At 40.0% G+C, this 21,862-nt stretch overlaps 1 protein-coding gene across 4 annotated transcripts in view; it reads left to right on the top strand.

Moving 5' to 3' along the window:
* ADAM12 (ADAM metallopeptidase domain 12) overlaps nt 1–21,862 on the top strand; it is a 197,094-nt gene that overhangs the window by 115,572 nt on the left and 59,660 nt on the right. For all 4 annotated transcript variants that reach the window (XR_010884767.1, XM_067300374.1, XM_067300376.1 and 1 more), the window contains exons 6-10: nt 7,961–8,144; nt 13,013–13,078; nt 13,416–13,487; nt 15,963–16,132; nt 17,340–17,424. Coding sequence is in view for 3 of the 4 variants with exons in the window: in XM_067300374.1 (XP_067156475.1) it covers nt 7,961–8,144; nt 13,013–13,078; nt 13,416–13,487; nt 15,963–16,132; nt 17,340–17,424 (577 nt within the window). In the remaining variant the exon portion in view is untranslated. The remainder of the gene's footprint in view (nt 1–7,960; nt 8,145–13,012; nt 13,079–13,415; nt 13,488–15,962; nt 16,133–17,339; nt 17,425–21,862) is intronic.

Genomic DNA, 21,862 nt, shown 5'->3' with positions numbered 1-21,862 from the left:
ACATGATTAGTCTGCCTATCATAAGCTATGGAAAGAATAAAGTGTGAAATATGCAAACTAAGACAGGTTTAACTAGTTTACACTTTTGGGGCAGATAGAGAGGACAAGATATAAAGATAACTGAGAAGCAGACTCAGTTCTCTTATACACAGACGCTCACATATTCCAGCTATGATACATCCTCTCAGACATAACAGTAGAATATCTCACTTCATATAGGATTACAGTGGCATAAATAGTTGGACTGACACTGATAGCTGCCTGAAATGCAGGTTAGAGGAGAATGTAATCGTGCCATAATCCGTAGCCTGCTAGCTTCTCTGGAGGAGGAAGAGCTGAGTGGCAGGGAGGAGACAATATATGCCTAATGCACGAAATGGGAACAATGGATAATCAGGATTTCCGGCGCTTCCATCTGGGTGAGAAAGCCAATTAGGTTGTCAAAACTCGTGGGAAGGTGAAAATACAACAAAGTCATTTCCTTCCTGTCCTGTGGAAATACCCTTCTGTTTATCTAGCTCAGAGGCTCTTCAAGTTTATTAGCGAATAAGTGAATCTTCCATACATAATTTTAGCCTCTAACCATCACATATGCTTCTTCAATCATAAATTTGTATTCACCTGAATGCTTTTTGCCCTATTACTTTCTCTGCAAGCGCACAAGGTAGCATATACATACAAAATCACAGCCTAGAGAAGAGCACAAATTCTGGGCTCTGCATGCTGAAGTTCAAGGGCTGGCAGGTAGCTTGAGACCTCCCCTGAGACCTCCCTGGTGGTGGGAGCCTGAGAGAGATTCTCAGAAGAGCCTCAGTGGCTTAAGGACACAGGTCTCACAGGAATCCATTCTTACTAAAATACCTAAATGCTCTAGAGAATCTCAAGAATCTCAGCGAGTTACCTAATTGCCAGATAATCAGCACATTCACACATGCAAAAAATATTCAGTCCTTGTCCAGCCTCATCAGCAACTGAAGGGTGCTGTGTCCAAGATGACAGTGACAGGGATAAGGCCACAGAGAGTGATTTTTAATGGCATTACATGGCTATGCTACACAAGGCTGACAGTATTAGAACCATCCATTTGTCAAATGGTTTGGCTGAACCCGCTGCATCCTAGACAGTCAGCTGAAGCAGAGATTTAATTATGACACTCCAGACATCAACTATTTAAGAAAAGAAATGGAAGTAGGAAACCAGTGAGAAAAAAATTAAATTTCTCATAACTCCTCAAGCATGGCTCCCTCACAGAAGGCGTGATTTTATCCAAAAAAGAGATTATGTGAAAATCCCAGCTGAGAAAAGCAAGGGTTTGGATATGTGCTTTTTCTCCACACTTCCTGAAGAGCTTTTAGTTCATGTAAATATCTTGCATGGTTTGTAAGTTATCTGACCATGAAACTACCAGAGGTTTTTGAGCTTAATGTTAGAAAGCATTCAGCTTCTGGGGTTGAATAGCTTCTCTATGTTGTTTGCTCAAAACGTTAGTGGCTCCTGGATCACTGCTTTGGTCTGAGATGAACATTAGATATGTCCGTTCGTTGTCTGACGTAATCCCCCAAGGGCCACTGCTGCCGCAAGGACAAGGGTAAGAGGCTGCTCCTTACCCAGCTGTTTGCGTCTGCCCCTTTCCCAACAGGTCAGCGTCCTGTCAGCACTTACTAAAAAAGAAAACTGAAAATTCTTCTATACATTTTGCAGCTTGAAAAAGCTTCTTATGAGCCATAATATGATGTGCAAATTTGAATCAAGCTTTCTTTCACTGTTATGCCGTTTACTGCTATAAAATACACTCACTAAATTGGCGTTGTTGCCAGTATCTCTTTCCTCCTTCATTTTCCTCTATTCTCTGTCTTGTCACCCTGCAAACTTTGTTCACATATGACACTTTCTCTGATAACACAACTAGTGTTTCTCACCTCCCCAGAGCTGGACATGAAATTGCATTATCACTTTCAACTCAAGTAACTCCCTGCTTAAATTCCAGGCATCAAAGTTGCAGACCTTTATGCATTCACTCTGGACAAATCTGTCTTGCCCAGAGAAAGGATTAGCATACCTAACTGCGTGTTACAGTAGTCTCTGGGTATGACTACGTTTTGCACACTGCACTGTAGAATTGATTTTAAGATTAATGTAAGGCATTGGCTAGAATAACATGTTTATTTGATTAATGATGTGTCTGAGAGAGAATACCTCTACCACTACTGCAATATGTAAACCCAATAATGCTGCTGCTTTAACTTCCTTTTGAGATTTTGGCCTGTGTTGATTTGGGTCAGATTTGTTATTTTAAGAGAATTCTGGTGGGCAGTATAGAAGAATAATAGCAATACTTGGTCTTCTGTAGTGCTCTTCACCAATAAATCATTATTATGTGCAGTCACTACAATTTACCCCATTTTACAGATGGGGAGCTGATGCACGGAGAGGGGAATTGCCGATCCAAGGCTGCCTGGGGCAGTGGTGGAGACAGGAGAACCTCTGTCTCTGGAATCCAGGTCCCGTTGTCTGTGCTTCTCAGTCTTTTTAAGTTAAAGCTTTCTGAAAATATCTAAAGACTACCTAGCCCCTTGGAAAAACAGTTCAGAGATCATCTAGTTCAGTTATCCCAATAGTATTCATTTGCAACTAACTGAAAACAGACTAAAACTGAAGTTTTCATTCATTACTTCAGTTTTCCTCCTCTTTTGGTTGCTTGCCTGCTTACATGCCTGGGAATCTGTTGTATAAAGTCCTGGGAATGCAGGATTTATAAGAAGAATAAATAAAAAAGCCTTATCACTTTACAGGTCACCTTCTAATACCAGAAATGTTGAGAAACACAACACTGAGTAACTGCTATAACTCCATTACAGGCATCACAAGAACAATGCTCCGAGGCCACATTGCTCAAAATCTGTTATCTGTTCAGCTAAAACCCTCATGGAAATCAGGGGTATAGCTGTGAGATTGGGCCCTGTATTTGGAGAACTGATACACTCTTAGATTAAAGTCTTCCACAAATGCTACGTGACTTCGCCATTGCAGACAGCCTTCACTGCATGCTCATCGCTTGAGTGATCTTTCACATTGGCCCACTCGTATGGGCGTTGGCAAATACGTGTTGTGTCGGGGTCTACGCTCACACAGCTGCTTTGCATCCTGGCACAAGGGCCAGGTGCTTCACAAATCCTGTCGGTTTTTAAGTAGCACGTGAGTACTGCATAGACTTTACTGTGTCTCTGGACAGAGATAGTTAGACTCAGTGTGAATAAGTGGTGTGCAAGTGTGACAGCCCTCTGGTCTAATTATTTTCTTACAAACCAAAGACATCTACATTCTTCTTCCAATGGTAATAGGGCTTTTTATTATTATTATTTAGAAATGAGTATAACTTTGAGCTTCATTAAAACCAAATGTTTAATTGCATTCATGGATATCAGTTTTATTGATTTACTTAACAACTTTCCCCTTACAGTACAGCAGAATAATATATCACAGTTTCATATACTGCTGTCCTAGCCAAGTTTTACTTCAGCGTCACAATTTCTCAGACAAGTATGCATTGATGGTTTATGTTGGCAGGGCCTTTGCTTCTGCTGACAAGTTGGAAAAGAAAAATCCCATTTATATTTTGAGATTTCCTAAAGCCTGTTGATTTATGAAATTCAGCTGGCCTTGCATTAGGTTTTGCTTTATTTTGTTTTTTCCTTTCTTTTCTTTTTAAAGAAAAAAACACCCCATTTGAGTTTATCATGTACTTAAGTAGTGGAGTTATTCCGTCTAATTGCATTTCCCCAGTTGAGAGATTCCTGGCAAGTTAAGCAGCAATTAGTAACAAATTAATTATTTCAAGTTAGATTTTACAGAGCTCCCACCACAGTCCATCCCATCAGCAGGTTCTCTGTGTGTCCGTATGGCCTACGGTAGGCAAATACCAGCGAGCTTGTGCTTAGGGTTGATTAGGAGCAGTGTGGATGTGGTTTATTTGGTGCCGAGCACCAGACACAAGCGGAGTTCAAACCCTGCTGCGAGGCAGAGTAAAATATTAGCTCAGGCTCAAGACCACACTAACGCAGCTTCCAGTTGGCACCGAGCCTGCGAGCTGATGTCTGGACATGCTGTATGGTATAATTCTATTTTCTCCCTCTCTGCTACTGTCGATGAAGAGGAGGGCCTGCTTGTTTTAGACAGGGGTTGAATTGTCTCGGCTCGTTCCTGGTGATGGTGGAGGTAAGATTACAGTGTGGAGCTGCTCTGGGAATGGGGTGAGGGTCAGTTCCCACCACTGGGCATAAACGGAAAGGTTTGGGGAGCAGGGGCCTGCAGGGGCCAGGAACCACCTGGAAAAGATGTACCATCTTCTGGGAACGTGCTGACACAGGAGTGTGGGAGAACCATCTTCAAGAGGAGACACAGAAGCAGTGTAGGAGTAACAGAGCCTGTTTTGAAAAGCCTGACAGAAATGCAGAAGGAAAAAAAGTAATTATGGATTTATTTTGTTTGCATCAAATTCTGAGTACTGAAAGACTGGCAGGTATTGTTAATTTTACCCTGCCACGCCAAAAAAGAAAGGAACCATAGTTTTTGACTAGCTATATTTTTAAGGTGCTGTGTTTGGCCCCTATTCAATGGGGAAAAATGCAATAGCAGGAAAAGAAAATTAGTCAAAAACAGAAAGTGGGCCAAGATAATTCATATTTGATATTCATTATCTTATTACGGATGGTCACGAGCCAGGTGCTGATATCCTGTAGGCTGTACTCAAAGGATAAGGGTGCATTAAATGAAATGTATATTTTCCTTATGTTGAATCTGCACATTTTTGACCATGGGATTGCTTCGTATGCAAAGGTAAAACTGTTCTTAAAGGCTCGTGCTGTCACAAGAGAGATGGGAATTTCAGTGACAAGTAGAATTGACTGTCCTTGGTTCTGATGTGCTCAGTAGAAAATAAAATTAATCACTCTGGTATCTGCTCATTTGTCCATATCGCCTTGAGCTAAGTAAAATGAGCGGAAAAGAACTGGTTAGTGACTTTAGGCAGTGGTTGGGTATACAAGGTGTGCACTTGGAGACCTGGCACTGATGTTGCATGTTTCTGCTAGGAATTCTTAGCACCAAAATGCTGTTTTGTTTTTTTTTTAAGAGTTTTACCCAGCAATAGGATGCTATTAAATCCCTCCCTTCTTAGTGTAAATAATTAAGAAAATTATATAAGTATAAATTTTTTAAAGTGAATGTTCTAAGCAGGGTGAAGTTTAACATTAAAAAACAAAAACACTATGTGTTTATGCAGTTTTAGATTTGTCAGTAAAGGGAGAGATGGTCAGGCTGGCCCATTTCAAACATGACTAACAGGGTTCTGCCTCCACTGCTGGCTCCAGCAGCCTCCCAAATTAAATGATTAATTGCACAAGGGAAAGATGACAACCTTTATTTAATTATGCTGATTACAGAGTTGCTGGTTATCAGAGTAAAGGGAATATGTTGTCCTCGTTTCCTGAATTCTTAAAGGAATGAAGTAGATCTAACCTAATTTCTTGGAGTTGTATGATGTAAGGTCACTCAAATCATGGGGCAACTTCCTTGGAGGTCTCTGCCGTGTCATTCAGGCTGTAGTGCCTTAGCTATGGCTAAAAGGGTTGCTGTGGTAGTTTAGTACTGTTTTCCATCTATGATATATTTAATTTTCAAAGTGTTTTCAGAAACACTTGATCTACAACCATGCCTGCATGGTGGGTAAATAATATATCTTACCTGACTTGCCAGGGGTACTAAGGAAGCTGCAGATGGATTGTCAGACTCTGAGTCTTTGTGCAGATCGGTAAATTATGCTCCTTTCTCGTGTGACAGTTCTGTGAATGCTATAGCATGGCCTTTTTAATATATTCTAACTACAGTTAACAGAAAAATGTTTGTTTATTGGCTTGGCTGAATTGAAGTTAACGATGTTTTGTAGCAAAACTGTATTGTCTGTTGGCTTCGAACCAAAGTTTCAGTTAATGGGTTAGGGGGCCAAAGACTTTGAGTTTCTTAATCATATCTTTCTGTTCTATCTAGGACAGCTTTTTCCTAATAATTTTTTTTTTAATCAGTATTTATGGTGTCATTAACCTGCTGCTGAGTCTCTGTTTGTTTTTTTTTAAGCATTCTGCAGAGAAATTGTATAGAGACATGTGAGATACGTGCTGGTCTCACAGTGGTTGTAGTATCTCATTTTTGTTGCAGTACAGACAAGAAATAAAAACAGCAAACACTTCCTATACACCAAAAAGACACACTAATGAAATGTAGCAAGGTTTGGGCTGAAAATGATAGCTGTTAATAGCATATATAGACAGTGTAGAGCAGATTGAAGGAGGAGCTGAGGAAGAATGTCTTTGCCAATTACAAGTTCCATAGGAATTTTAGGCAGAATGTTATTATTACTGCTGAAACAGTGCTTAGGGATTCACGCCCACATAATTTAAAGATATGTAAGAAATTAGTAATGCAATGCAGTTTTAATTGATGAATACCTGCAACACCCCTGTAAGTAAATTTTTATCCATAGTTTACAAAAGAGAAATGGGTTTTAAAGGATGCCTTTCTGTGCCTACACAGTTAGCCCGCAGAACCTGCTCTCCAGTGCCATGCAGTAACCGTCTGGCACTCTCCCCCTTGGTTGTCACTGTGTGCTCAGGATGAAAGTTAGACTCTTGTAAGTTAGACACTGAATACTAAATTCCTTCTTCTTACTGTAATTTCTACCTGAGGCCTGGCTTTAAACCTAATTCATGCTTTCTAAGGGCATGCCAGTCCTAATGTAAAGCACAGCAGTCTTCTTATTCTGTGGTCCTTCCTGCAGTTGCAGTCATGATTACTAGTTCAACCAGCGTTGATGGAGATTGCTCTACTCAGGGCCAGATAGTTGCGGACATCCTGTCCCCGTGCGTGCAGATCACGGGGACCGTGCCACGCTGCTCACCTGCCTTGCGCTGAGCTGGAGGAGCATCTCTGCAGCCTTATGCCAGTGGCCTGCCTCAGCAAGGGGACTCCAAAACAAATCGCTCTTTTGTCAACATTGTTGTGCTGCAGCAGCTCAGGGTAGCTGGGCAGGACCCAGCACAAGAGTCCAAGCGCAACTTTTACTGGGTGAGTTGTCAGCTGTGTGCAGTGAGAGTGGGTTTGGATTAGGAGGCAGCACATGAAGCCCAGAATTGGTTACGTGAATAGGTTCTTCCACAGGTTTGCACAGGTGGTGCAAGTTGTTGTTGTATGTGTTTCTAAACCCTTATTTCCTCTTTGCATGCTGTAGCTGACAGTAATGCAACAATAGTTTTTTCATTAATGGAAAATCTTTGAGATCCTCAGATGGCGGATGGTATTGCAATAAAAATAATTATTCTTGGGAGCAAAATGTGTTAAACAGGAATCCATTGGTGAATGTATTTGAGCTTCATTTTAGCACCCACTATGCAACATTTAATAATCCATTTAGATACTGCAGTGCATCTTTTATCTGGCAGATTTGTTGCTTGCATCAGCATTTGGTTTAAAAGGTATAATGCACACTGCAGATCATAATGCATACTTTCACTCTGTACCTTTTCTTATAAAAGCATTTTACCACATTTCTGTTCCTTACTGTTTGCCACGGCTCCTCAGAAACACATGCATTGTGACTCCACTCAGCAGTGGCAATGCATCACTGGAAGAACAGAAAACATAAAACACAAATGTAATTTTACTCTACAGCACAGCACTTCAGAAGAGGAAAATTTTCTTTGAGCCATTGCTTCTTGTAAAGTACAGTATGCTGCAATGACAAATATACAACTTTGATGCCTCCTGCTCTACCCAGGCGTGACACTGTAAATCAACGTTTTGCTTTTTCATACTCTGTCATTATTAAAACCTGTTGTAACTTTGTTGAAAACAAACATACATTAGCACTTGAAAGCCATGCATCTTACTCTGCTCTCTTATGTAACAGGGGAATTATTGTATTTGAAAACAAAAGCTACATTCTGGAGCCATTAGAAGGTGCTGCAAGTGAACACAAGATCTACCGATCAGAGAACTTGAAAATTGCCCCAGGATCTTGTGGCCACCATTTGGACCTTTCCACCATGAGGGCTGATGACACACCACACCATTCTCAAGCATTTGCTGGCAGGGTAGGTGGATGATGCAGTTTTATGTTCCTGGTTTGCTGAGTACCTGTCTGGTAGCATTTCCGTATTACTGTCTGCCATAACTTTGTTCCAAGCTCAAGAGCTGCTCCTTATGATTCACAAAGACAGTTTTTAAGTGGTTATCATTCCTTCTCTGCTACGTAGGTCTAGATTACAGGTTTCCCAAGAAAGAGTTCTGCCTTGGAGAAGGGCAGTAGCTAGTGCTGCTGTCCTTCGCTTAGAGGTCAGTTGTGATCTGCTCAGGGGTTGGATGGGCTGTTCCCTGCATGTTTCAGTCCTGCTGCATTGGCTTTCTCCATGAGCTAATCCTCAAGTTTCTTATACCCCTGCTGAGCAAATCATTAAACCATATAGTCACTTCTGTTGAAGTCAGGTACTTAAGTACATGCTTAAAGTTAGGCAAACATGATTTGCTAAAGCTTTAGTACTTTTTCTTGCTCTTGCTTACGTAACTTTTTTTTAACTCTCTTTCTGGTAATGAGATGGCACAGAAAAGTGTGTGGTCTCATATTATGGTAATATATTTTGATTCATGTTCCAGTTATGATTATAGCAACAATTTATGACCCCATAAGAACACTGAGCTATGTCTGGAATAGTTCTTGCCCACCCAAGATGGAAAAGAACATGATAGCTATGATGCTTTGCTAATAATATGTTTTGAAACTTAAATGAACCTTTAATTCTAGTAGGAAAGTATTCTATGCAGACAAAACAAATTCTCACCATTTTATTCTACAGATGTATTATTGTAATTGTTTTTATATAGGAAGAAATGCTCCTAACGTAAAATGCATCTAGCTAATGGAAACAGGAGAAAATGAAAAGAGCTACAAAGCAGGAAGAAGAAATACACTAACAAATTCATGTGCATATTGGATGGGGAGTGTAGAAAAGACTGGTTTAGGTGTTCAAAATTATACAATGGTACAAATCTGCCCTCCAAGTTTATTAAATGTGGCATGTTAGGATTTATAGTCACATATACTACTAAGCCTTTGCATCAAGTTAATTGTTAAGGAAAGCAAACTAAATGGCATCGCTAGGTATTATTTATGTAGTGGGATTAAATTGTTTTACATTGGAGGAATATTAAACAGTACATCTCCAAATTTCTTTTTGCCCCATAAATATTTCATTAGCTATTATATGTACTATTTTATGGGGTAAGCTTATTTCTGAAAATGCCTGAAGTCTATAGGTTGAAAGTGCTGGCATGTATCTGAAAAGAAATTTGTTTATGCTTTCTGATTAAATATTCCTTATTAACATTTCCTAATATTTTATGTAGATGACATGAGCTTTCTGTTCTTTCTGGGAAACATGTGGAATATCAGAATAAAGCCATGGCCTTTCAGCCCGTCCTTCTGTAAACACAACTATAACCAAACACAACTAACCAAAATGTGCTTCCTTACAGTGAAGCTTCAAATATCTGTATAGGTTTATACACTGTGCTAGAGTGTTTTTGCAGACCATAGCAAAGCTTAGAAAACTGTATTTTCGGATAGAGGGGACTATTTAATGTGACTGTAAAAGTACTTTCTAAATCTTTGTTAAGTCTGTCCCAAAATATTTAGTAACTTTTAACTAAGGTTTGCTGACGTTATCAGTTTAACACTAGGTAATGGAAATAAAAAGTGTGCATATAACTAGCTGATATAATCAAAGTAATTTTACTGTTGCCCTCAAGTTTCTTACATTTTGTTCATGGCTTCAACTACATGTCAGAATTCACCTTAAGTATCTGAATAACATTTTTTACTGTGGCTCAGTGGACATAATTATAAAACCTGTCAACGTACATATCATATAGGTAGGTAAAATATATATAATGAGTATGTTGGATAAATTTCTAATATATGAATTTTGCAACTTGTCAAAAGTAATCTGGGGAGTGAATTTTCACATGTCAATGTTCTCATCAGCTAAATAGACTGTCAGGATGCATTGAGTATAGATGACCTGCAAAACATGGGAAAACAAGCCTATTCCAAATTATAGTGGGTCACAGAAGTAAGCAGAAATACAGTCTCAGCTTTAGTGCACTACGAATATTTTGGGTTTCTTGGAGGGTTTTGGAGGGCTTTTTCTTTTTTCTCTGACCCTTCACTCAGCTGCACCCAATGCTTATTGAGCTGAGCTGAAACATTAGATCAGTATATCACAAGGTTAGACTAGCCTTTGGTTTAGATTTAAGTATGGATGGACGATGGAACAAACAGCAGAGACCCTCTCAGCTTCCCAGATCCAAACACGAGGTATAATTGGCCAAGTCAGATAATATAGCAGAAGTCTGGTGTGTAAGACAGCCCCTACAGTACGTCTTTCCAGCCACATAAAATAGTCATTTTGGTGGTGTTGGAGAGCTACAGATCAGGCTGGTCAGTCGTGTGTGGTCAGCGGATCATGGAGAAAGAGAGAAGCTGCGGCATGGTGCCGGGAATCCAAGCTGTACCAATTCCCAAGCAAGGGAACATGAGGAAGGACTACATGAGGATGGGGCAGCAGCTTTGCAGTAGGATCAGGCATGGCAGAAGTGGGGGAGGAAGACAGCAGCAAATGGAACAAAGTATATTTTTTTCCATTCATGTCTGTCTGTCATGGCTGTATTATTGACTCTCCGTTTTAATTCCGAATGATTAAATCAGGAAATGGATTGTGCAGTGATGCAGTTGGCTGCAGAAAGCAAGCTGAAAGAAGTGATAATTAGGTACATTTTATAAATAAATATTGTATCCAAAGAACACACATAGCCTTTGGGCAAATCACAGGAATGGATTTGTTATGCTAATCAGTCACCAGAGGCTCATATGATTATACCACGCTAGCCAGTTTCTCTTAGGCTAAATCTCTGCAGTCCAGGCGAATTTACTTTTGGTTAAAAGTAAACGGTGCAAACTGACTGATGTAACAGAGCTCTTCTCATATCTTCATACCTGGGTTATCGTGTCTGATCTTTTACTCTTCAGCTGGAAGAAGGCTAGAGGCATCTTGGAGGTGCTTCTCTGATCAGGACCACATGAGAGATTTCTGGTCTGCACTGGAGCTGCAGCGTCTGAGAAACCAGTTCTGTCACAAACAAAACCCACGTGGCCATTTTTGTGCTTCCCTTATGTGGCGTCTCGCTTGTGTCCAATGCATTTTGCGGGGGTAAACTGAGCTCTGACAGAAAAGCCCCGGTAGCCTCGGATGCACTAGACTGCGACATGGCAGGCGCTTTCTATTGAACCTGCTGCTCTTGCAGGAGCAGCAGGAGGGAATGTGTGCTGGTTCGCAGCCCGGCGTGCTGCTTCGCACGGCTGCTGCCCCGTGCGGCAGACAAGGCACGGGCGCCTGTGCCAAGCCTACGCGCACACCGTCTCCCCATCGCGGTGACAGCTGCCTCCAGTACAGCAAAGAAGGTGACAGAGAATCCTAATGCTGGAAGAAATTGCGAGACTATCCACCCGAGCTCCTTTGTCAGGCCTCGGAATAAGTGTAATCCAACAAAGTGTTTATACCATCGATGTTTAGTTCATTAATGATATCTTCTGCTGCTTCCTCAGTTCAGAAATACTGTCCAAACTGAATTTATTTTTCAGTTTCAAAACTGTATAGCACTCCTAAATAGGAGATTTGTAATGCTGGAAAGTTAGAGTTGCGGAAGGCTGCGTTTGTCACGTCCCTCTAAACTTAACGCTTCTTGTGAAACATTCTGAATTGCGAATCGGTGGGTAACAAAGAGGAACGCGTTGGTGATGTGAGGAAGGCTTGCTGCAGTCGGGCTGGAAGGTCTGGCTGTGAGGTGCAGTACTGACTTAGCTTCTTAGGAAAATGCCTTGGGAAATGTACAGCTTGCCTTGGAACATACGGTTTGCACTGGAAAGCTTCAGTCATGTTTTAGGTTATAGAGAGTTAGTTCAAGACATCATAGTTACTTAGTAAGTCATACATCTGCTTAAAACCCTTAAGCTCTGGCATGAAGGTCAGATAAACTGCTGAGAGCTCTTTTCACCACCTGTCTTATTCCAGAAACAAGGGAGAAGCGGTAGAAGAGATGCTCAGCTGGCATAAATCAGAGAACCTTTGCAAACATTAATAGGTCACTTCAGTTTAGAATAGCAGAGGAGCAGTCGTATGATTAGTACTGTTACAAAATCATTTAATTTTCTGTAGTGATCTTTTTGCAGATAAGCATTATGATTAGATCTGCATTTAGAACTGCAAGTATCATGACATACTGTTGTATATGAAGATGCGGATGCAGGATTAAATGTATGCTTTTTATTTTGAGAGCATTACAGTTTGCTTCCTGAGACACTAGCAGTTCTTTCTGTTTTTTCCTGCAGTTATTCTTGGGTTTTTTTCCTATGTAATTTATCAGCTGCCCAATTGCTCTCCCCCTGCTTCACTCAGTATACCTTTATCCCTCATTTTTCTTAGCAGCCAGTTTGTCTATTTTGTGGAATGTTTGCTAAACGTTGTATTGTCATTTCTCTAAATGTACCCAGAGAAGAGCAAGGGTCTTTCTACCGCAGATGATATTCCCCTAGGAGGAAAGGATAACCCAAACATTTTAACTGCGGAAAGCTAGAAGGTTGTGAGAGACTTTGCACCACTTTCCTACTTGCTCTGATCAAATCTGGGTTGTTTTGAGAGCACCACATTATCTGTTTCTGTTCTGGTAGATAAAAGGATGACTTTCATGAGGAAAAGGAAAACAATAAAATGTATGTATGTAGTGAAACCTTTGGAAATCTGAGATGATGTGTATCTGCTTTTGCAAACACTGTCTTGGACTGAGGCAAAGCTGATTCCAAGGATGACTTACTGCAAAAACAAACTGCTATTTTCATCTTTTTTGTCAGTACAAGAGGGAGACTCTGAAGACGACAAAGTATGTGGAGCTTGTTATTGTGGCAGATAATCGCGAGGTAAGAAACTTTAAAATAAAAGGTATGGGAAGTACAGGTGGGAAACGGGTGGCTTAGTTTAGTTTTCGTGGTGCTGCAAATAATGTGCTTCAGATAATAACACGTGGTTCTCAAAAGTAATGCTTCTTACCTGACGAGCGCTAAGCAGTGGGCGGCCCTATTCAGATAACTGTAAGGCTGATATAGTCCCATGAAGGTCAACAGGAGTTTGCTGTTGGCCTTTGGTTGCCCTTTGTAATCCCCAAACATCAGTGACAGTGCTGGAAAAGTAAGGTAGCTGCTGGGGGGAAATATTACTATATTAGTGCTGCAGCATATTGATCTTTTGCATTCTAAGTTTCAGAGACAAGGCAAGGACGTAGAAAAAATTAAGCAGAGGCTGATAGAAATTGCAAACTATGTTGATAAGGTAAGAACATTAGAATTATTTCACTTTTTAAAGCCTTACTACACTTCCTGAAGGATATTCCTGTGAAATCTATGTCACTTTCACTAGTAAATTAAAACAGATTCTAGAACTTAAAAATTACACTTTCACGGAGAGAAAAAGAGCTTGTCACTGAGGTTTGCTGGTAAAAATAAGTCCTACGTTTCCAGTATTTCTTTTTTTACTAGATCAGCTATGAATCAGCTCAGATGTTCTGTGGCAGAGCCCAGCCTAATAGTAAGGAGAGCAATAGCAAGGAGGAGCAAGAGTTCTGTAACTGAAAACAGACCTTAGCTTAGTCCTGAAAAAATTCCTTTGTAAGCACAAAAGAACTTCCAAAGAATTAATTTAGGCGAAGGTACTTGCTAAAGATTGGGCCAGATGTACTGTTGTCGTGCCTGCTGAGAAAGTTTGCTGTCTTGGACAGTTTTGCCTTTACTACAGTATTTTTAGGTTACCCAGCACCATTGCAGACCCATCATTCCAGTAGTACTCCATGGACACAAAACTGTTTGTTCGCAAAAAGTGCAGAGAGGTGTGTGGTTTCCCCACGATTGCTTGTTCAGTGCCATGCTGTATGCGGCTGTGCTGGTAGAGGAGGAAGGCGGTGCGGGCGATGTGGTTTATCTTCCCAGCATCCCCTTCCAGTGCATCTGGCCCTACTCAAATCAGCAGCTTTCCCAGCTCCTGGCACTGGCTTTGCCGCATCTCTTTATCCACCCAGATGACTTTGTGCTGGTGTCAAAATGTGTATTTGAGAGCCTGGCCACTGTTCGCTGTTCACCTCCACTGCCTGTGATAGGCCCACCAAAAACAGTGTCTCATATTTTCTGCTGCCTTATTTGAGGCGCTAACACATCTGCTGCTTTCCTAATACTCCAGTATTTCAGGATAATGTTTCTCTCCAACCAATAAACCCAAGAATGTAAACTTAAACTTTTGACATGTCTTTCAACATCCTAAGCTGTGAGCTCTCCTGTGCTCTAAACAGTGCTCAGTAACTATATGGAATACGTATATTTGTGGAGGCACTGTTCCTAAGGAGCTGCACAATTTAGCCCTAAGATTTTAATAACCTGGGAAGAGGCTTGTTCTGAGGAAGAATTTGGAGAAAAAAAAGTCATTTGCGGTATCAAGAGGTGTTCCAGTTGTAAGTCAACAAAGGAGAAACATATAAAGACACGGTCAATAAGCTATATAGCCCAAGGAACATAGCAGAATTTAAAACATGCTGTACTTAGGGAAGCAGGAGTTTATGGCTGGGTGAGAGCAGCAGTGTTTTGCCTGTGGAGATAAGGAAAGGGACATGCCCTGGCTTTTTGTATGTGAAGTAATTTATTGACAATATACGGTAAACTCTGAGTCCTCTAGGTGAAAGGCACTACAGTGTTTTTTGAAGAGATTAAAGTTTTCTTTTGCTGTGCTGTATGGTCAGAAAAATGAGGACTCCAGTAATGAAATTATAACTGAGAGAGTCTAATTTAACTGAGAACTTACCCATTGATGCTTCAAGGACAGTAACTCAAGGAGAAGCATTCTTGATTAAAAACAGGATGCTGAATAGACCTCCGCTTCTTCTGTAATTGTCTTGCTGACTTATTACTGGAGGAAGGGTGTTTATATGTTACCTGTTCAAAATTAATTTTGCATGTTACAATATATTTATGTTTTATGCTCAGTTTATGCTCAGTAAATGACAGTTCTGTCCAAACGACTGTAATGCACAAGGCAAAGATCTAATACATACTTTTCTCAGACTATCAGCCAAATCGGTACTTGATTGATTCTTGAGTCCTTCTTCACATTAGTCTTAGCGTAAAATTGTTATCACTGCTCCATTGTTAACTCTGCCCCAGCTCCCCTCTTGTAGCAACGGTGGCATTTACTAAGGTGATAATAGTTTATGTAGCCAACAGTTCTATGATTACTTGTTTTAAATCTGCTTTGAGCAAAACTCGGTGACGCTGATTTAATTTTCAGCAACTATTCTGAACCACGACTGCAGCAGAATACAGTAATACTTCTGCTTCTACCTCTTGACTTGCAGTGATGCTAGTAACAGGGGGAAATTGTGGAGTGAGTCATCTGCGATAGCAATAAGTTTATGCAGAAAGTGGAGGGCGTATTAAGGTAGTTGCAACTTTTGGTCTTGAAGAAAGATATCAAACCTAGATGAGACATAGAGAAGTCACATGTATATGGATGTCTTTGAATGCCTTATGATATTTAGTTAGGTCAGAACTTAACCAATGTTTTCTCTACATCATAGATCATAGATTGTCTGAGTCCAGTCCTATAAGGTGCTCATTTTTGCCCTAGAAGAGGCAAAAGGGAGACTCTTGAAAGGGACTGTTAGGCCTCTGCAAAAGGGGTTTATATGCACATTATGCCTCTGTTGACATTTTCTAATCTAATGTGTTCTAAAACAGGTCTTAGCATGTATTTTTTCCTCACTAGTTCTATAGGCCACTAAATATTCGAGTAGCCCTGGTTGGCGTGGAAGTATGGAACGACATGGATAAGTGCTCTATTTCTCAAGACCCTTTCACTAGCCTCCATGAGTTTCTGGACTGGAGAAAGCTAAAACTACTACCTCGTAAACCCCATGACAATGCACAGCTAATAAGGTATAGTTGACCGTATATTTAATATTGGCTGGGATTTCAGTGATTCGAGAATAGCTGTACTGAATTCTTGTTCAGCTGTTAAGCTGTCGTGGTGAACATCTGTGCTCCTGAGGATTGAAGGCACTGCTTTGTCTTTCCATTCTGCAAACATAAGGGTACTTTGCAGGGCCCTTCAGCAGCATGGGCGGATGGTACAGATGAATTTCCTTTCATAGCTCTGCAATAGCTCTGTTACTTATAGGCCTTCCCTCTATACAAGTCTCATAGAATTGTGGATAGATTATAACCTGATAAATATTTTGGGTATGAATTCTCAACCAATTTAAGCTAGTCTAAATTTAAACTGTTACTGAAAGAGGTAGTCCTGCCCTCCCTGTGAAGTAGAGCTTTATCTGAAGCTGATCAGTTAGTAGGAAGACCTCAGTGAACTTTAAAATGGAGTCTAAATTGGTCAATTCATTTGTATTTGTAATTTAAAGTTTAAATGTTATATATCTTTCACCCTGTTGCTGTTTCCTCGATTAAAATAATTGAGTAAACATGCTCAAAGTAAGAGTACTCTTAAAAAAACACAAGTGAGAGAAGCACCTCTTTCTTGAACCAGACATCATTATGATCAATAAACCATTCTTTATACTATACAGGTAAACATACTTTATGTATTAGTAACTGGAAGGTGCTCTCTTTGCTCATTGCACAGATATTCTTACATTTTCTGTGTGAGAATAGAGTGAGCCCTTTCATATTGTCTATCACAAGATATTTGATTACTCTGCATGTCTATTAACGCTTTGTTTAGAATAATTTTATTGTAGGCAGACTATTATAATAAGTAGTATATAGACTTCCCACTGCATAAAATAACTCTTCCCTGATCTAGAGACATTTTTTATGTTTGTATTTGTATTCCCAACTTCAGTCAGGGAAAAAAGAAAGGAAAAAAGAGTCCTGTTACAGCAGTAAATCTGGAGGATGGTGATCAAATGCATCTTTCAAGTAGCAGGAATGCTGTCATTGTCACTTTGGCAAGTCTGCATGACTAATCCATGCTTTTCATTGTTTTCAACTTGCAAATGTCCGGAGCTGACACATTTGAAATGGGATCTTTGTTTGAGACTGGCAAAAATACAAGACTGAAAATAGTAGGGCTCTCTCTTGACATTAAATGGTGATTCTGTGGTTCTTTTCCTTTACTGCCCTCCTGCAGTGGGGTGTACTTCCAAGGGACTACCATTGGCATGGCGCCCATAATGAGCATGTGCACTGCAGAGCAGTCTGGCGGGGTTGTCATGGTAAGTGTTAAAAGCACAAAAGTCGAAACTGGCCAACCGATGCAACATGTTCTCAAGGGCTGTAATAGTGAATTCCATACCAGAACATCAGCCTCTTCTGTCCCTTTTTCAGTCTCAGCCTTACCTATATCTACATGCAGCTTGCTTGTAAATGTTTTAAATCATAGTTTCCATAGTGAACAAAACAAAATCTTGCATTAAAATATAGCATGACCTATTTGCAAGAATCCTCAAAGTGAATGAAACTACTCCTAGTTATCAATAAATGAGGTGTAGAGGTACTGTGAAAGGTGAGAACCACGTATTTGTTATGCACCTGAGTATACTAGTGTAACATGCAACATCAGTCTGTACTGAATCTCTTATTATATTGATTTTGTTCTGCATTTACAGTTTCCTGTGTAAGGCTTTATTTTGTGTCTTTGCAGCAGAGTGGTTTTATTATATTGCCAGAAAACGAGCACAAACAGTGGCAGCATTTGTTCTACTTGCATCTCTCTCTCAAAGAGTATTACTGTTAGATTCTAGACACAATGAACATACAAGTAAGCATCTTAGCCAATATCTGATAGTGGTTCTGAAATACTTTATTTCTGGAAAAATGTATAAAATTTCTGAATTTTGAACAATGTTTTGGGCAAGGAAGGGTGGGGGAGAAGTTTTGAATAAACTAAGCTTTCCAATTCAAATACTTTAAATGAAATTAAGTGTGGAGTCTCAGAGCTGTTAGGCTGCTAACAGGCTAAGCTGGTGACCTCAGAGCTTGGTAGCCATGACTCTCAGCTTCAGAGCACAATGCCAGGAAGCGGTAAGAACCTCTCAGATTTTCTCTATTTCTGAGTTCACAGGAAGGCACCTGGTTTTCAGCACTTTTATGTTTTCTACAGTTCTGTCTAGACTTTATCCACCTTAGCTGATTTGGTGATTCTCTCCAGCTCTGCTGGACACTTCCACAGCAGATCCCTCGATAGACAAGGTTCAGGGACTCAGGAATGCACAGTGCTCTTAGAGGTTGCATGCTGTCTGATTCCTAGTTCTTCAAAGCATCATGGTGCTAACCTGGAGCCCAGGACAATAAGGTTTTTGCCCCAAGACAATCCTCATAACAGGCTAATTCCAGAGATACAGCCATTTGAAGCCCTTGTTTTTCTTTCCTTCTTAACTAGCGTGCATGCTGAGGTTGCTCCACAATGCAGGGCTACCCCATGGTGTCCCAGACAGGTTGGCAAGAAGCCAAGCTGGGATGGTGTACGCATTTGTGGAAAATGATGGATAGATGGTCCAGACTAGAAGATCTTACCAGGTGAGCTGGTGGAGAAAGTCACATCAAAATTGTAGAAGAGACAAAGATCTCATCTCTTGGTAGCATTAGAAAAGCTGTTACAGCTTTTTTTTTTTTTTTTTTTTTTTTTGCTAAGTACCTGGGGGATAGGTGCAAAAGGAAAGGAAGAAAGGAAGGAAAAGAGGAAGGAAAAACCTTTAGGAGTCTCCTGCAGCACTTCTGAATCTTGACAAGGGCATATATCAGGCAGACAGCCCCTGTTTTATCCCTTTCTCCATCAAGACATCAGTCCCTGCTTTGGCTTTATCAGCAGTCAGGGATGCCCTTAATTAAGATTTTTTTGTCCTTTTAATTTAGACCATAACCTTCAAAATGTGTTACAGTGTATTTTACTGCAAAGTCAGTCCTCTACACTCTGGAAGCTGACACTTTAAACAAACAGCAAAAACTGTTTCATTCCAGTAACAAGAAAACAAGAATCAGCATTTCTTTAAAGTGCTTTCAGGGCTCTGATGGAGGAGACACTGATTTATAGGTCCATGAGAAATCCAGGGAGTGTGTAAAGAATTGTGGGCCAGACTGCAGCTTTAGTCATTCGGGGAAGCGCCGTGTTTCTCAGAGACTCTCACCTCAGTGCACTGAAACTTTTGAGGCTTGCACAATGTAAGGAGAAATGCTTTCCAGTTCCTTAGCTAAATCCTCAAAAAGAACCAAACCCAAACAAACACCCCAAAACCCAAATGGGCAGCTCAGTCCAACCTCTCCCCCACAAAATAACAAAAGCTAATTGAGTTGTATGCAAAAGAGTCTTGATACAAACCTGTACATACAGAAGAAGAAAGCTCTAAAATTGCAATACATGCAAATGAAATAGTGAATGCGTTCTAACCTGGGAGGTTTTGGTGCTCAGACATCTCAACACTGGGCAATTGAACATTTAGCCTTCCTTGTAATTTGACCTACGTTTTACCCATCCCATGCCAAACACTCATTCCCAAAGAACTCCTGCACTTTCAGTCCTGAATGTAGAGGCAATGGAATCATTGCATGAGAAATAACTTTTGAATGTAAAATTGGAAAGGATTGTCCTTGTATGATCTGATTTTCCTGACTGTTTTTGCAGGTACTCAAATCTACTATATCTAAATTCTTCCACCATGCCTCTCTGAATGCCTGCCCCCTGCCTGCTTTTCTGCAGGGCTGAATCTCTCAGCGGTATAGGAGACCCCTGTCTCCCACTAACACTAACAGGAACTCCAGGCGGGGAGAGTGGGTCTCTGCATACGAGACGTTTTTGGTGTGTCAAGAGCATTATCATTTTGCTTCATTGTGATAGCTCTGTTGTTGTAGGGAGACAAAACAAATGATAGCATAAAACAACTCTTTGAAATAGGCTTCAGCCTTCATTCTTCTATTTCAAAAGATTTCCCACTAAATTCATGGATTTAGAAGTAAAATATTGCTAATTTGCTATGATGTAGTGCAGTGTTCTCAGCCATGCGAATTCCCTGTTGAGGTTAGGGGGATGCTAGGCTAAATGACAAGGGTTGGGACTGAGGCACAAACATTGCAGTGAATTGCTTAAATTACAGGGAAGTGGATTTTAGAAAAGCTGGATTGCTACAACTGAGTGAACCTGCACGGGACGTTCCAGGATGGGGGCATTAGTCTCTTCTAGCTGCAGGTGACAGTATTTTATTTTTAAGGTCAGAACTGAATCTCAGTGAAATGAAGCAGCTGTGTGTTTTGTGCAACAGCTTAGGATGTCTTAACAGTTGATGGCTGCCTATTCAGTGGTTGTGAAACTGTTTAGTATGACTTTTACTACTCAAATTAACTTTGAAAGACCTTAGTGGAATCAATCATCAAAGTCGCATTGCTATTCATTTCTTTAGTACTTGTAGTACTTAAGTAGTCTCAATATCAAATGGGACATGTTACTGTTTGTTTGATAGTCTTCATTTATGCTGTCTTCAAATAACCTCTTTTGCTGAGACATCACATTCCTTGTTTTAAAAACCCACTCTAGAAACTGATAAAATAGCATTCCAAGTGGATCTGAGCAAATAATGAGAACCGCATGTCTTGCAATAATTGTTTGCCTATTCAAGACACAAATTACATTTCAGAGCATTTATTGCTCTAATTCTAGAGTGGACTGTGTGCATTCTTTTCTTCATTTTTAATTGCCAGCTTTGGAGGTGTTCAAGTAAGTGGAATCTCTGTGCGGTACGCAGAAAAGGGACTGGCAAGATGAAGAAAAACTGAACTCAGTTTGTTGTCTGTCTAGATGGTTCAAGTTTTAAAGGCATTTCTTGATCACAGAGCCCTAATTTAAAGGCATCACTCCTGTTCTTCTCTGGTAAATTAGATGGACATTATATCATTGTTTTCCTAATACTCAGTCCTGGGTTGTTTTCCAGTTGAGCAAGAAGTTGTACTCTTTTTATGACATCAGGTTCAATTACACTGAATTCTCTAAATATTTAATAAATTACCATAAGCAGAAAGGTAAATCAATTTGAATGAGACTAGTATCTAGATGAGACATCTCCGTATGTAGGCATCATGCAGGAATATATATTTTCTTGGTTATTATGGATTATTGGTTATTACAGATTATTTTGCTGCATGTGTTTGCTGTTAGATTTTTTTACTAAGACAATTTGTACAGTTTCTTTTATCAAACAGGCATCTTACATTTGCATACAGAGTTATATTTTATTAGTCACAACTATTTTTTTAATTCAGTTTTTAAATTCAGGAAGACCTAAAAAAAGACCCTTTGTTAAAAGATAAAATTCTTTTGAGTTCATTCCAAATACAGAAGGAGTAGTTTCTTGTTTTCAGAATTTGACTCTATTTTCTTTTTGATTTTGTTTTCTATTTGAGAATTGATTTACTAAAAAATTTAGCACATCCAGCTGAAAGAAGAAACTCTTAAACCTAAACCAAAGCATGTATTAAGGGTTTGATTTATATATAGCTAATGTTTTAGATGTTTTTACCTTTCTCTTAAATTCAGTGTGAAGACTGGCGTAGCTGATACTAGAGGAGTTATTTAAGCTGAATATATTCATATATGCTTTTAGAGGAGGCAGCTGTACCTAGTAATTCCATTTACTGACTGTTATATAGTGGATCATACATTTATAT

Source organism: Apteryx mantelli, chromosome 7 (genome assembly GCF_036417845.1).
Source record: "Apteryx mantelli isolate bAptMan1 chromosome 7, bAptMan1.hap1, whole genome shotgun sequence".
Taxonomy (NCBI): Eukaryota; Metazoa; Chordata; class Aves; order Apterygiformes; family Apterygidae; genus Apteryx; species Apteryx mantelli.
This window is presented reverse-complemented; position numbering and strand designations above follow the sequence as displayed.